We start from the raw sequence: 13,969 nt of genomic DNA on the forward strand, positions 1-13,969 counted from the left end.
GATGCCCAACTGGGCAGGGTGCAGGACATAACAGCAATCATCTAGCGCCGAAAGCGATCGTTATACCAAATCTTAAGCGAGAGGAGTTGCCTGACAAATTGCAGGAGCTGAGCAAGCAGTTGCGCGACATGGAGCTGGGCAGCGATCCGCTTCAACGCTGGCCCGCCATGAAGGATTTGCGATACAAATTCTTCGCGGTGCTGCTGGATAGCATGTGTCGCCAGATGACGTACGTGCAACAATCGAACATAGAAAACATCTTTTGGCGCGAACATTGCCACAGGATTGTGGATCGTTATCGCACCCGAATGAAAGTGACAAGTGACGCGAGCGAGCAACAAGGGTTACGAGACTTCTTGTACATATTTATTGATGATTGTCGCGAGTGGTTCCTTTTTCTGCTGGAGGAGCTTGAGTTCCAGTACTCCTTCAATCTATCAAACTACATTGGCAAAAATGCCGCCTTCAACATGAGCGGGGTGAAGCACAGTTTGGCACTGGTGTCTGCGCAAAAGCTGTGTCTGTTCGTAGGAGATCTCTGGCGCTATCAGCTAGAGATCTCTGAGATGAGTCCCCCTACAGCTGAAACAGCAAGCACCAACGCCACAGCCTACAGCGAGATGGAGCATTATTATACGAGAGCGCGGGACATTCTTCCTAAGAACGCTCGGCCGTACAATCAACTGGCGACGGTGGCCGTTCGCAACGTAAGTGATGATTGTTTTGCTTTGTGTGACCGTCGCAATGCTTCGGTCTTCGCTTTTAATAATGGTTCATCCCGGTCCAATGATGTAATGCTCATACGCTCATTTCATTTTAGCACAAGTTCTTTGAGGCCGTCTACCTGTACAGCCGCTGCATGGCCGCCTCCAACCCATCCCAGAGTGCTTGGGAAGGCTTGCTCGAGCTGTTCAACGTCGCCCGAAAGAAGGTAAGCCCCTGGCAGATAAAACGCCTAGCCGTGACGCAACGTGAATCGAGATGATATCGTGCCGCACTATCTGTTCGTTCCAGTTCGAGGCTGCTCGTGCCGAGCAAGAGCTGGGAATGTTTCTGTACAGCGATGACGATGGTCAACCGGAGTTTGATAGAATGGAACGCCGAGAGGTGTGGATACATCCAGGGAATCAAACGGGAATTCCCCCCCGCAGCTTACCGATGACCAATCAACCGTCTAAGCGATCGGAGCAGGAGGACATCCTGCTAGAGTCGCTACCCACCGACAAGCTTGAGCTCCAATTTTATCATTCCTTCGTGCACATGGTGGGCATGATTGCCACCAAAACTGGGTAGGTCATCATCAGCGGCCACAAACTCTCCTCTCTCTCTCTCTCTCTCTCTCTCTTTCCGCTCCAGAGTCCAAACAATCACCGATTACTAATTGTTAATTTTTTGTTTAGGATGGAAGCCTTCACTCAGTGTGCCGACCAGGTACTGCGTGAGTTCCGGCTGCTGCTCACGACCATGCTTAATCCAGCAGTAAGAGTGTTGGAGATCAGCGTCCTGTTGATGTTTGCCAAGGAGAAGGCAAAACATGTGCCCAAAGGTAGGTGTCATCACGTTTGCTATTATAAGACATTCTTGAGTGAGCATCACGTCGTATCGCCGGATGCGACATCGAAGAGGGCAGGAGATACCGGGTTTTGGAAGCAGGGGTGCTGTCGGATGGGTCGATTTGTCTACTATCGACCCCCACCCCCCGCGCCCCTCCCCATCCCTCTCCTTTTAGGGGCGCATAGCCCCTCGAGCTCAGTTTGAACAAGCTCATCAAGCAGCCGCCGCTCCACCGACCTTGATTATCCTGTGCTTCCGCTCGTGCTGGCTTGGAGAGAGTTGTTGGGGGTGGGAGATTTTTGGGGAGGCTCGCCTGGTTGGTCGGGCATACTCAATGACTGCGCGATGCAATGAACGTTGATTAGCCCATTGATTGATTGAATCTCGCTGCTATCCGCCACAGCGCGCTCAGCCTATAAGCGGCCAGGAGCGCAACTTGCAACCTCATCGTGCCTGCTGCAGCCCACCGTATCCAATCGTTTTCCCTTTCTTTTTCCTCTCTCTCTCTCTCTCTCTCTCTCTCTCTCTCTCTCTCTCTGTCTCTCTCTCTTTTTCTCTCTCTCTCTCTTTCTTTCTCTCTCACACTCTCTCTGTTGAGTGACTACTGGTTTCGAGACATTGTATGAAGTGAGCATAAAAAAAAACAGACGATGGAATGGTGATCATGTGGAAAGAAATGAGCGATCCACGGGCACGTGTCTCTCTATCTCCTCCTCATTTCCTGTCCCGCGGAGGTCGCGTGCCACTGATGGTTTTGACCATCGGCTATACCCCTTCGCCACCGCCTTAGTGGTGGATCGAGAGGGATGATGATGATGATCCGTAGAACCAAGCGCGCACGCGTGCGTGCGTTTGTGAAGCTATTTTCAAATCAACTGCAGCAACCTTTCAACCGTTTGCATCGTTGGTCCGTTGCCCATCTCTACCTGAAACCATCATATAAGCGATATACTTGTAAGCCTTTCACCGCATTAACCGCTGCTCGAGATCACGAGATCGAGACCCGTTCTCATCGTCTCATCCCTCGCCCCCGCCCGTCTCCCCACGGGAAGCATGTCTTTCATTAGAAGCCTTACTTGTTACAGCACTAGCAGCATCAACTTGAACCCCCTTAATTGCGGCTATGTGGTGAAAGTGGTGTTGTAACCGCTAGTCCAGGCTAGGCTATAACAATCCAAACTTATAATCTAGTGGTAATTTCTATTTTCTAGCGTTCCCACTGTTAGAATATAGGGCAAGAAATTGGCGAATTGAAATTGAATTGGGGTGGCTTTCGAAGGAATGCGGTTGCATGCTATAGTGTGAGCGCACGCGCCGGACCGGACCGTTTGACACAGTGGGCATCCCTCCACGCATTCCATCTCGATCGATTCCATCAGGCGACGTGGCGCAGTGGTTCGTCATCCGTGACACCAATTACGGCGATCGATCGCAACGATCCAATGCCATGGGAAGGTTGAAGCTCCTGCGCACCCTGCCTTGCTTGTTGCTGCCGGTGGTAGCTAGGATGACCTTCCGCGTCCGCGAGAGGTCACCAATGTCACGGTGGATCTGCCTGTGTGTGCGCGCGCGTGCGAGCTCACTTGCTCGTTTGCTTACGTTATCCTTCCGGGTTCTACGCGGTAAGTGTGGCGTGCGTTTCGTGGCGATTGTGTTTCGCTTCGGGAATCCGGCACCGGAAGCAAGCAACTAACAACACCCCTCACACACTCATACATAATCTAACCCATTGATTTTGCATACATTCTAGCGAGTGATGCAGCCGATGGGAAAGGGAGAGTGGAGGAGCGATTAAAGTCGATGGAGTGCGTTTCAGGCACCATGTTGGCACGACGACGGCGGAAAAAGACGGATGGATTTCCGTGGTTCACCGTGGACGAGATCGCGCGACACACGCGATATTCTGGATCTCTCTCTCTCTCTCTCTCTCTCTCGTTCTCTCCGGAGTCCGGTTCGGTTGTTGTTTGTAATTGTGTTTACGCTTCCGGTACCGTCATGGGAATATGAATTCCTCCCGAAAAGGTCGAAAATTAAGCCAAAACATCCCCCCCCCCCCCGATCTTAAAGGCTGGCGAAGATGGCCGCATCGCTAATGAGGTCTGTGGCGCTGTGGATGAAGCGGGCGACCGCGTATCGAATTTTTGGTGGCCGAGAGTATTGGTTGGGAGGTGCGTGTGAATGTGTGGGGAGCTGTGAATGGAGCTTGTTTGTTTCCCTGGCTTGATCGGGCCCTAATTAAGTCACTCCTCCTCCTTCTCTTGTCGTCGAGGGTGCTCAGGGTGGCTGCTGTTTTATGTGGCCACGTATCCAGTAGAGGACCCTTTGTCCTCTTGTGCGGACCTCTCTAGAGGACCTCTTGTCCCTCGCTTCACTCGCTCCATTTTTCAACACTCTCCCACCATCAAATCTTATCATGGCACTCATGCGCCAAGGGTTGACACAACCCCCAATCCTGGTGGAGCAGCCTTCGAGCGGTTCAAGTGCTCTCTCGGCGTTGCACAACCGCTTCATACTCGAGATACTAATTCTATTCCCCTGCGCATCATCGATCGGCCTGGATCCATCATCAGCCAATCGATCCGTTAAGCAATCGCGATTAGCCTGATGTGGCTAAGCCACTGCTCGATCGCTTCGATCCCCTTAACAGATCTGATGACTTGTGTATCGTGTGACCCAGTTAATATAGCAGTAGTGAAAGCGGTATGTGTGTGTCTTTAGGCACGTGATAAAGTCATTGTTTCCCTCGTTCGGCCATTAACGGTCCCAGAGTGCCAGCGCTGCCAAAAGCCGCTTGCCCGCGGGGATATCTCGGGCGTTTTGTCGCCGAAAGTGGCTGCGCAAAATGTGATGCTAACGGCCGATGCTCCACGATTGTGTCTTTGGGTGTGGGCTATCAGATTTTCAAAAATCAAATCCGCCCGCAGGAGGCATGGGAATCCGCGGTGTCCGGCGGGAGCTTCCGCCGAGAAGAATGCTCGGCACTCGCCGCGTTTAACGCATTGTTCCGCCAACCATCAACGCCTTTCGTCGCAGACGCATCAAACGCACTAGCCTCTTGGTTGTCTCTAGAGGGGGCAGGAATGAAGAGTGCGAGAGATAGAGAGAGAGAGAGAGAGAGAGAGGAACCCAAAAGTTGTTGTTCGTGAAACTGTAACGGGAAATCACCATCCACCGTTCCTTGGGGGTCTAGGGCACTACCTTTCTCCCTCTCTTTCTCTCTTTTTCTTTCTTTCTTTCTTTCTTTCTCTCTGCCATCTTGTGTCTCTTCTCCGCTGGCTGTGATGGCGGGAATATGATAATACTACTTCCCAGAACTAATCGCTGCCGCTCGATCTTGCATTAACCCGCTCGCCGCGTTCGCCTGTGGTCGCCGAAGCGCCGACCGGAATCGAAATGCCACAGCAGCAGCAGCAGCAGCCATCGCGCATTAGCTGCGCGCCTCCAGGTTGTCGACGACAAAGCCCAACGACAAGCGCGGCTGTACACGCAGAGTCAGCGTCCAGTGTGTGACGTGCGATGTGTGCGTTCTACGTGCGGTATCTTACCCACCACCCCGATCACCACCGCACACCTGGGCGGGAGAGAGGCACACTGCACTGCGCCCGGGTCGCGTCCCTTTCGTCCTTGTATTTCGTGGCCGCGAGATCTGATGCCTCGCGCGTGTGCAAGGGATGTGTGTACGGGGTGCGTGCCGTGCAAATTTACGGTCCAATTAGGCGCTGCGTGGATCACTGCGCGGCCATTAGCTTTCGTTCTCTTCGGGGAGGGGGAGGGGGGGGGGAAGAAGATGAAGTAGGAAGAGGAGTAGCAGAAGATGAAGAGCTTTATGCGGTGTCTGCGTGTGCGTTAGTTTTTTAAGCCGGGGGGGGGGGGGGGGGGGGTTGCTGCGTCTGCTGCCAAATTCCACGAACCAACATCATCCCGAGAGTGTCCGTGCGTGTGTGAGAGAGAGAGAGAGAGAGAGAGAGAGAGAGAGAGAGAGAAAAAGGAACGAAAAAGGTTTGGAGGGTGGGTGGGGGGTGGCTGTGCAAAGGGCCGGGCCCATGGTGCCTACAAATTTACGACGTGTAGCTCTGCATTTATTTTTCGCAGTGGTTCTCCACTCCCTCCCCCCCCCCCCTCCTTCCTCCTTCCCCTTCCTGTCTGGTGCGCGTTCTTGCATTCCCGCTCTCCGATGGCTGCTAGGGATGGGGTTGGAGGTCTTCGAACTTGCTTCGCTGGCCCCTGGTCGGTGCACCGTCCTCCTTCTTCTTAAGGAAGAAACCCCAAGACAAACAACCTCTTCTTCTCCGCCTCTGAGGTGAGGTGTTCGGGACGGGGAAGAAGATTCTCTCCTGGCCTGGCCAGGCCTGCATGCGATACGTGCAGATGCACGTACGACGATAATTATGATGAGACGAGAGATATGTACGTAGCAAACACGGTCGGTATCGCAATATGTGCGCCGCGCGCTGTACAAAGTCAGCAAACGGACGGACGGACGGACGGACGGACGGACGGGGACCGCTGCTCAAGGATCATCAGTCGGCATTTGTGCCCTCTCCATCGCTGCTTGGTTGTAGAATCTCATCCTCTACAAAAAAAAAAAAAAAAAACACGCAGTCAATACGCGTTGAGTTGAGATTGGGCTCAGGTGGGTGGTGCAGGTCAGTTGCAGCAGTGATTGTGGCTAACCTTGCGTTTACACTGTTTAGAATGTATCCCTAGAATCAAACGATTTTTTTTTCAATTTCTAGCGTCCACACTGTTTAGAATCTAGGCCTAGAAACAGACGAAGCTAAATTTAACTGTCAATTCGCATACAGCAACAGCTTAGCTTGACAGAACCGGTCTGAAACCGATTAGAACCGCGAGACGTAAATGTTATCGATGGATGATTTTTTTTTCGACTCTCGCTCTAGCGGCTTCGGCTACCAAACGCCGACCGACCAACCCGCGTGGGTGGGAGAGATTTGAAGCAGATCATCTAAACTCCCGATTAATCCATGAGCTCCTCGGGGAGGGTGGGGGGGGGGGGGGGTTATAAGGAAGGGGAACGGGTTATTAATGAAGAATTGTAATGCATGTCCGTTGTGGAAGGGTGAGGGGGGGGTTGGGGGTGGCTGGTTGGAAAGGAAGCAGTCGGCGGTGACTTACAGGGTGTACTATCAAAAAATTAGAAAATCCTATTTATCGAAATTTAAAGCCGTCTTTGTAGGTTTTTCTGCTGTGTTAAATATCTAAATTGGCTAAAAATTTAATTTAGGACCGCTTGGAGGGCATAAATCTTTCGACCAAAAAATCATGTTCTTCTTTAACCATATTTGAGACCATTCAGGGGCCTTCATCTTGCTGAAACTCAACATTTTCTGGAGTGCCGAAGTTTGCTTTAATCGCTGGTAAAATGTGTTCCTTCAAAAAAGCGATATAAACATCAATATTCATTTTAATATGGGATTGTATGACAACTAGAGGTATTTTCAAATCTAATGGTTTGACAACTGCTACAAGCATCATTATTCCAGCGGGGATCTCGAAAGTGAAGACTTGAATTTCATATTTTCTGAAACATCCTCAGTCTTTAGGGTCAATATGAAACTATTCGTGCGGGAATTCGTTGCTGGATTAATCGTGAATAGTGTCTCATCAGAGAACACTACAACCGGTTTCTTCGTCTTCAAAACCGAAAAGAAATGCATCGATCGTTCTTATGAAAGATGTTTTATCCTTCCAACTATTAAATTTGTTTAAATTAAATGCAAATATTTGACCAACCGATGCATGGAGGATCTTTAGATATTCGTCTGTTTTGCAAGCTTTCGTATGGATCGCACTGGATTTCTCTAAGTTTTGCTCTAACCGATCTTACCACTTTTTCAGTGCGCTCAGATCGTTACCAACTACTACCGTGTTTCCTAGGCCTTGTCCCGTCATGAATAGTACGTTTAATCCTGTAAGCAATGCCAAGATTATATCCTAGAACCACTGTTATTTCTATGAGATTTTTCGAGCGCGCGAAGCAAACTCGACACTGTCGCCTTTGATTTTTCCGAACAAACATCTTTTGCACTGGCACTTTTTATACATCATTTGATAGATATGAGTCTCACGAATACGCCAATACCCCATAATGCCTGATGTTAGAAAAAAGTTCCAAAACAGAGCAATGAAAACATTCTAACTTTTTTTATGGTACACCCTGTATTCATGCCGACTCGATAAAATGCGACGAAAACTTCGTCGCTTGTCGTATCGGGTTCGTCGCTTGTCGTTGATGTCTTTCCATGTCCGATTCCGTCCGACACTTTCGAGCGAGCGCGCGGGCTGGCGGCGTGGTTTTCTGGATGGCAGTATCGATCGATCACAAAGTCCCCCAAAAAAGGCTCACTAGCCTTTTTTTGTTTGTTTGTTTTTGTCTGACCGACTGGTCAGGTCATCATCATGCGATGCAATATCGTGTGCACGCGATCGCGCGCTCACTCTTAGTGTTCACCCGAAAGACGATCCCAAGTTTACGCGATCGGGCGCGGGCGCATGCTGCGATGCTGCGATAGCGATACGGATCGCTCGTTTTTGCGATTCACGCGATTGAGTAATCCAGCGGAAGAGAGAGAGAGAGAGAGAGAGAGAGAGAGAGGATGGAAGGGGTCAACGAACAACCGACGGCGACGGTCATTGAGATAGATGCGGCGCCCGATAGGATAAGGCGCGCGCCTTGCTCGCTTGAAACCTGGTTAATCTCTCGCCGATTCCAGCCCGTAGCCAATCACTCGCGATCGGGAGGATAAGGGGCCGAGAAACGAATCGATAATATGGCCATGCCATGGGGTGTCATCACCCCCCCCCCCCCCCCACTCCCAACATCCCTGGTCGCCCCTTGGTCTCGAAGAGGAAGGGCCGGCGCGTGATCATCGTTGGCAGCAGCAGCAGCATTATGACTTGTTGTGGGCCGAATGGACGGGGCATCTTACCTCTCCCAGCATCCCCTATCCCCACCCAGGTGGTGGGGGGGATGAAGGCACACATGGGAGGCTGCTGTGGCCCTATCTCGGCATCATCGGTATTCGCAATTCGGCTGTTTAATGCGATTATGGGCGGCACCATCAATCTCCCGAGCCCTTGACTCCCTCCCCTCCCTTAGTCTTTTTACAAAAGGGCATTTCCCCTTTCTAAGGCGCTGGGAGTTGTAGGTGCTGTGCCTAAAAGCGGCCTCCAGTCCGAGAGATGGCATTAGAGAACCCCGTCACCCCCGTTCAATCCCGTCCCCTATCTGTTTAGCCCCATAATGCTGCTGCTGCTGCTGAGCTTCCGTTCTGATCGCATTGTTTCGCAAATCGAGCCCTCTGCGCCGGCTCTCTCTCTCTCTCTCTCTCTCTCTCTCTCTCAGAAAGAAAGAGAGAGAGAGTGCAAGGGGTCCTTGCCGTGGCTCTCTGGCACGCTGTCACCCAGCCGAACCGGTTTTCCATCCCCACTGGCCGCGGGGATGAACCCAGTGCACAGTGGTGCCGCCTTTAGGTCGCCGTCGTCGTCGGCTGGGCGCTGCCCAGTCTCGGCGTCGGCGGCGGCCTCTTTCCGGTCCTGTGCAGCCCAGGGCCAGGGACTGAGCCAGGCAAATACACTCCTCCTGGTCCGGTCCGGTCCGGCAGCTCCTAGGCTCCACTGGCAGCCAGCCAGCCAGCCAAGCAAGAGAGGAAGAGAAGGTTGCTACTCAGCAGCAGTAGGCAGCAGCGCCCAGAAGTGCATTACTTGCCCTCAAGGGGGAGGGGGGGGGGGGGGTGGGTGGCGGTAGGTGCGGACGAATTGGATGGGAAAGGAGGATGGAGGATGCTGCTGGAACGAGAGACTTATTACGCTTAAGTCACGTCTCACCGACGATTACACCATCCGCAGTGCAGCGTCAACCAGTCAGCCAGGCTTTTCGCCGTCGCGCAGGTGCCGCACTGGAATGCTGGGAGGGAAGAGCGCGAGAGAGAGAGGAGGAAAAGAGGATGTGCACATCTTCTTCTTCGTGGGGCAGCCATCGAGAGATCACTGGGGAAAGGAGGAGAGATGATCGCGTTCGTAGCGCATCCAACCGTCCAACCAACCGATCAATGCAGCAACAGCGCTAAGCGAGAGAGAGAGAGCGAGAGAGAGAGATAGTGTTTTCAGTTAACTTTGTCCTTGAACTTCCGACTATTGACCGCGGTCAGTGTACGATGCGATGCTGCGCCGCCTCTGAAGATCATCATCATCGGCGGCGGCGGCGGCGGTCCGACCGACCTGATTTGCCCGTTTCGATTGCAGCATCGCGCCAACGGGGAACGGAGTGTCGCGAGTCTGTTTGTTTTTGGCCGAAGAAAAAACCGGGGGAGGGGGCTGCGGAGGTGCTGTTTGTACCCTGCTGCCACACCACAGACACGCACCCACACACACATATCCATTACACAATCCACAATCGATCCATGAAGGGGATAATACTTTGTTGTGCGCACCCTTGGCCCACCGCGGGCGGGCAGGCGAACTCATTTGCGTATTGCGCTGATCAGAAGAATTGCCTTTTTGTCAGAAGAAGGCGGTGCCTGCTAGTTTGGGTTGCTTTTTGGGTTTTCCTTTTTTTCCTTTGTTTTTTTTTTCTTCTGTTTTGTTCAAAGTGTGAAGCGTGCATGCGAGAAGTGCCTTAAGGGGGGACTTCGGTATTTTCGGGCCAAAAAAAGGCCCGTTTTTGACGATTTTTTGTGACGTAACCATTCAACTGTATTTTTTCAAGTAAATGACATAATAATCTACAATTTTTGAAGAATATTTGGTATTGTTTTGTGCAACAGTCATTGAAAAATGAATCCATGTCATCAAATTTAGGCAGTCGTGTCTTCGAAAAGATACTTTTTCTGATGCCCATCGTAGCTGCGTGACGGGTCATCAGAAAAATACAAATCGAAATTCGTTGGAAAGATTATAAGTTTATCGAGGTAGCCCCGGAGAGATTTTGTTGATATTACAGTTTTTCGATTTTTGGCAGATTTCCGAAGTTGAAAAAGTGATGCCTTTCGCGATTCTGACATAAAAAAAGAACTTTACAGATTTATTTTAAAGAAAGTATCAACAATATTGATAATATCTCGACGAGTCTACCTGGCAAAAAGTTCACAGATTATGTGTAAAAAATTTCAAAACGATCGGCCCAGTAGTTTTTACGGTACGATGGGCACCGACTTTGAAAACGTTGGTTTTTGGGAAACGCTCATCAAAGTAGCGAGCTGCATGGAGCCTTGTGTGAAACGCGGATTTTCAAAAATCTGTATCTTTGTCAGTTTTTCCTCGATTGATCCAAAACTTTTACACAATACTCTTGAAAGGAACAGCTTGCAGGGGAAAATGTTAAAAATATGTGTCACAAAAAAAAATTAAATACCGAAATCCCCCCTTAAGAAAGAGAGGCTCCGCTCTGATGCCGTGCACCCGTGATTGCCACAGAAGAGGCAGCACCGATGCAGAGAGGAGAGGGTGGTGGTAATGTGGGGGGGGGGGGGGGGGTAGTGAAGAAAAGGGTTGGTGACTGATATTAACTAACTTACTAATAACTACCGCGCGATGTTGTGATGCCTGAGGGCTTTAAATTGCCCTGAACTACTACTGAGGGGGAGTGGGTTGGGAAGGAGGGTGGGCAGCGATAACCGGTCTTGCGTTGGACCGAAGATTCTCCTGTTCTTCCTCTCGTCCTGCGGGATCAGGTGGTGAACCTTCGCTGCAAAAACAGGTTCAGGCTGCTGTGCACCGGTGGCATCTTTTCCAGCGCGCAGCATAAATGAGACTCAGGGAGAGCGAGAGAGAGAGAGAGAGAGAGAGCCATGGGGGAGGGGAATGATACAGGCAGAAAATAAATAAATCGCCAGCAGTATGTCATCAATTTTGCGCAGCTCTAGGCTTCTCTCTCTCTCTCTCTCTCTTTCTCTCTCTCTCTGCGTAGCCGTGTCAAGCGTCGAGCCTGTGCGCATGTGTGCGTGCGTGCGTGCGTGTAAGGGCGTTCTAAATTTAGAGCAAAATATGACCAGCGCGCCGCGGGGTGCCTCGGGGGTTGCTGTGGTGTAATACCGCAACGAGGACGAGGACGAGGACGAGAACGATGAGGACAAGAAGCTACAAACAGCACATCCTCTCTGTGCTGTGAATTAAGTTACTGGTTAGTGTGAGAGCAGGGTGCCGCGAGAGGGGTGGGTTCGTTTGCTGATACCTGATCCTGCGACCGCCTCCAATGGGCGAGCGCGCGGAGCTGGCTGGCTGGCTGGCTGGCTGGCTGGTTACCCATTTTAGCATCCCGTTATCTCTGTCCGTTGCGTCGCAGGCGCGCAGTCCCCCTCTCCGTCGCCGTCTGCAACACCTGGCGATTTGCGCGACCCGTCCGCTGAACTGGGGAGAGGGAGGGAGGAAGGAGGAATGTGCTCTCTGGCGCGGTGGAGACGCAAAATAAAAATAAATCCTGCTCCGGGGGCCGCCCACTGGTGGACCAGTGGAGGCGGCGGGCGAAGAAAGTGCAGTAAGTGTATATTTAGAAAAGAAGTTGCCTCAAGGAAGAGGGGGGGGGGGGGGGGGGGGGGCGGTTGCGTGTACTTAGTTTCTGGTCTCTGGCTACAGGAACGCGCCGCGATGCGGCCTCACGCGCTACAGCAAGAGGCAGCTGGTTGGGTGCCGGGTGGTGGTGGTGGGAGTGGAGTGGTATGGTCAATATTGATTTAACCGCTATCCCTTCGCGGTGGTGCATGTTGGGAGAGGGCATGCATTCGAGCAGGTATTTTTTTTTTGCTTCTCCATTTTTGCACTAGCGCGATCGGGCCCTTCGCCAGCTGCCATGCGTCCGGTTGGCGAGGGTGGTGGGGGAGGGAAGGGTGCAACATTCCCACACCTGCTTGGAGGTACAACCTGCAGCAGCAGCAGCAGCAGCAGCAGCTCCGGCTAAAGCTCCAAAGCTTCTTTCTTTGTTGTTTGCACCCTTCCACCCATCCCTCTCGGGGGGGCTGGTTCCTTGGGGAGCGTTTTCTTTGTTCTCTACCGAGAGTGGTTATGTTTGTGTGCATTGGTGCACTCTTGTGGAGTGGAGTGTCGCCGCCGTCGTCTTCGCCGTCGTTCTCACCCTAGCAGGAAGCTAGGGGATGAAGCAGCTACCCCATCACACCTTCCCCAGGGGGTTAAAGAGATTCCTGCTGACGGACAGCAGCAGCAGCAGCAGCAGCAGCAGCAGCAGCAGGGCGCATATCTGTCGTTATCGTTTACGATAGTCGATCCTGATCCACCCCGCTCCCCCGGGGGTGGTGGGTAGAATTCTCCACCACACTCCCACCGCTGCCCAGCGCGTGGCGCCACACCTGATGATCGTGTGCTGCGACGACGACGACGATCGCGACAGCCACGATGCACCTACCCTCATGGAGGGAGGGGACGGGGTTGTGAAAAATGCAAAAAAAAAAAGGCGGGAAGCAGCGAGTTAAATATAGGCTCTCTAGGCGGTGGAGAAAAGCACTGCACTGCACCGCCGGCGCACCCCGTTCATCGATACCCTCGGTCTGTTCGCTGAGGCACGAGCGGGGGATAGCGAGGGGAGGGGTAGCGCGCGCTACACGGGAATGTCGGGATGTGGTGCCTGTGCCAGTGCCTCGGCATTGATACGCGGGGGAATGCTAAATGAGCGAGTCACGCATCTCGTCGCCGCCGCCGCACCGTTGGAATGCTTTAGCCGGCCGGCTCCCCTCCCTGGCTGGCTCCCTGGCTGGCTGGCTGGTTCGCAACTTCCTCATCCCTGCCGTTGTCCTGCCGTTGGTGGGGGCCAACGAGCGACACAAACTGTGTTTATGAGAAATGCTAGCAGCGGGGCCGCGATGGCCGCCACCGTGGAAAATGTTGTGTTTTTTCCGCGCAGTAGCCCTCCGAGAGTGACTCTGGCGGGTTGGAAGTGTTAGCCAAGAATTAACCCGCGCTCTGCGTCTGTGGAAAGGGGGGGGGGAGGTCTTTTGGTTGGGATCCATTCGGAGCACCACCCCAGCCCCCTCCCGGGAGGTCAGTGCGCCAGCCGGGGACGATAATTTGCTGAAGAATGTTTTCCACCAGTGGTGTGGGGGGGGGTAGGGGCTCGATTGGCATCCCCATTTTAGCTCATCGTGTCCACGATGAGCCCCCGGTGGTGGCGACGGTCATCTCCAGATGTATATTTACTGCACACATACCTGCACACGCACACACAGAGGCGTACGCATTGCTAATATGTGATGTGTAAGTGTGCATGCCAGTGTGGGCTTTGAGGTTGCAGCAGCAGCAGCAGCATGCATGAAGGCGGTCAAGGGGGCAATTGTGTTGCGAAATTATGCGGAACATAAGCGGCGAGGCGAGTTGATGCGAGTGATGAGACAGGAGTGAAAAGTGAGGAGGGGAGAGGGAAGGGATGCACCAGAGGGATAGCGGGAGA

The 13,969-nt window shown here is 52.5% G+C and overlaps 1 protein-coding gene across 1 annotated transcript in view; it reads left to right on the forward strand.

Moving 5' to 3' along the window:
• LOC126579587 (telomerase-binding protein EST1A) overlaps nucleotides 1–13,969 on the forward strand; it is a 48,101-nt gene that overhangs the window by 617 nt on the left and 33,515 nt on the right. The window contains exons 2-5 of the mRNA XM_050243018.1: nucleotides 1–707; nucleotides 821–931; nucleotides 1,015–1,289; nucleotides 1,401–1,546. The exon at nucleotides 1–707 is cut by the window's left edge and continues 224 nt beyond it. Coding sequence (XP_050098975.1) covers nucleotides 1–707; nucleotides 821–931; nucleotides 1,015–1,289; nucleotides 1,401–1,546 — 1,239 coding nt within the window. The remainder of the gene's footprint in view (nucleotides 708–820; nucleotides 932–1,014; nucleotides 1,290–1,400; nucleotides 1,547–13,969) is intronic.

This window comes from Anopheles aquasalis, chromosome Y (assembly GCF_943734665.1).
Source record: "Anopheles aquasalis chromosome Y, idAnoAquaMG_Q_19, whole genome shotgun sequence".
NCBI classification, from domain to species: domain Eukaryota; kingdom Metazoa; phylum Arthropoda; class Insecta; order Diptera; family Culicidae; genus Anopheles; species Anopheles aquasalis.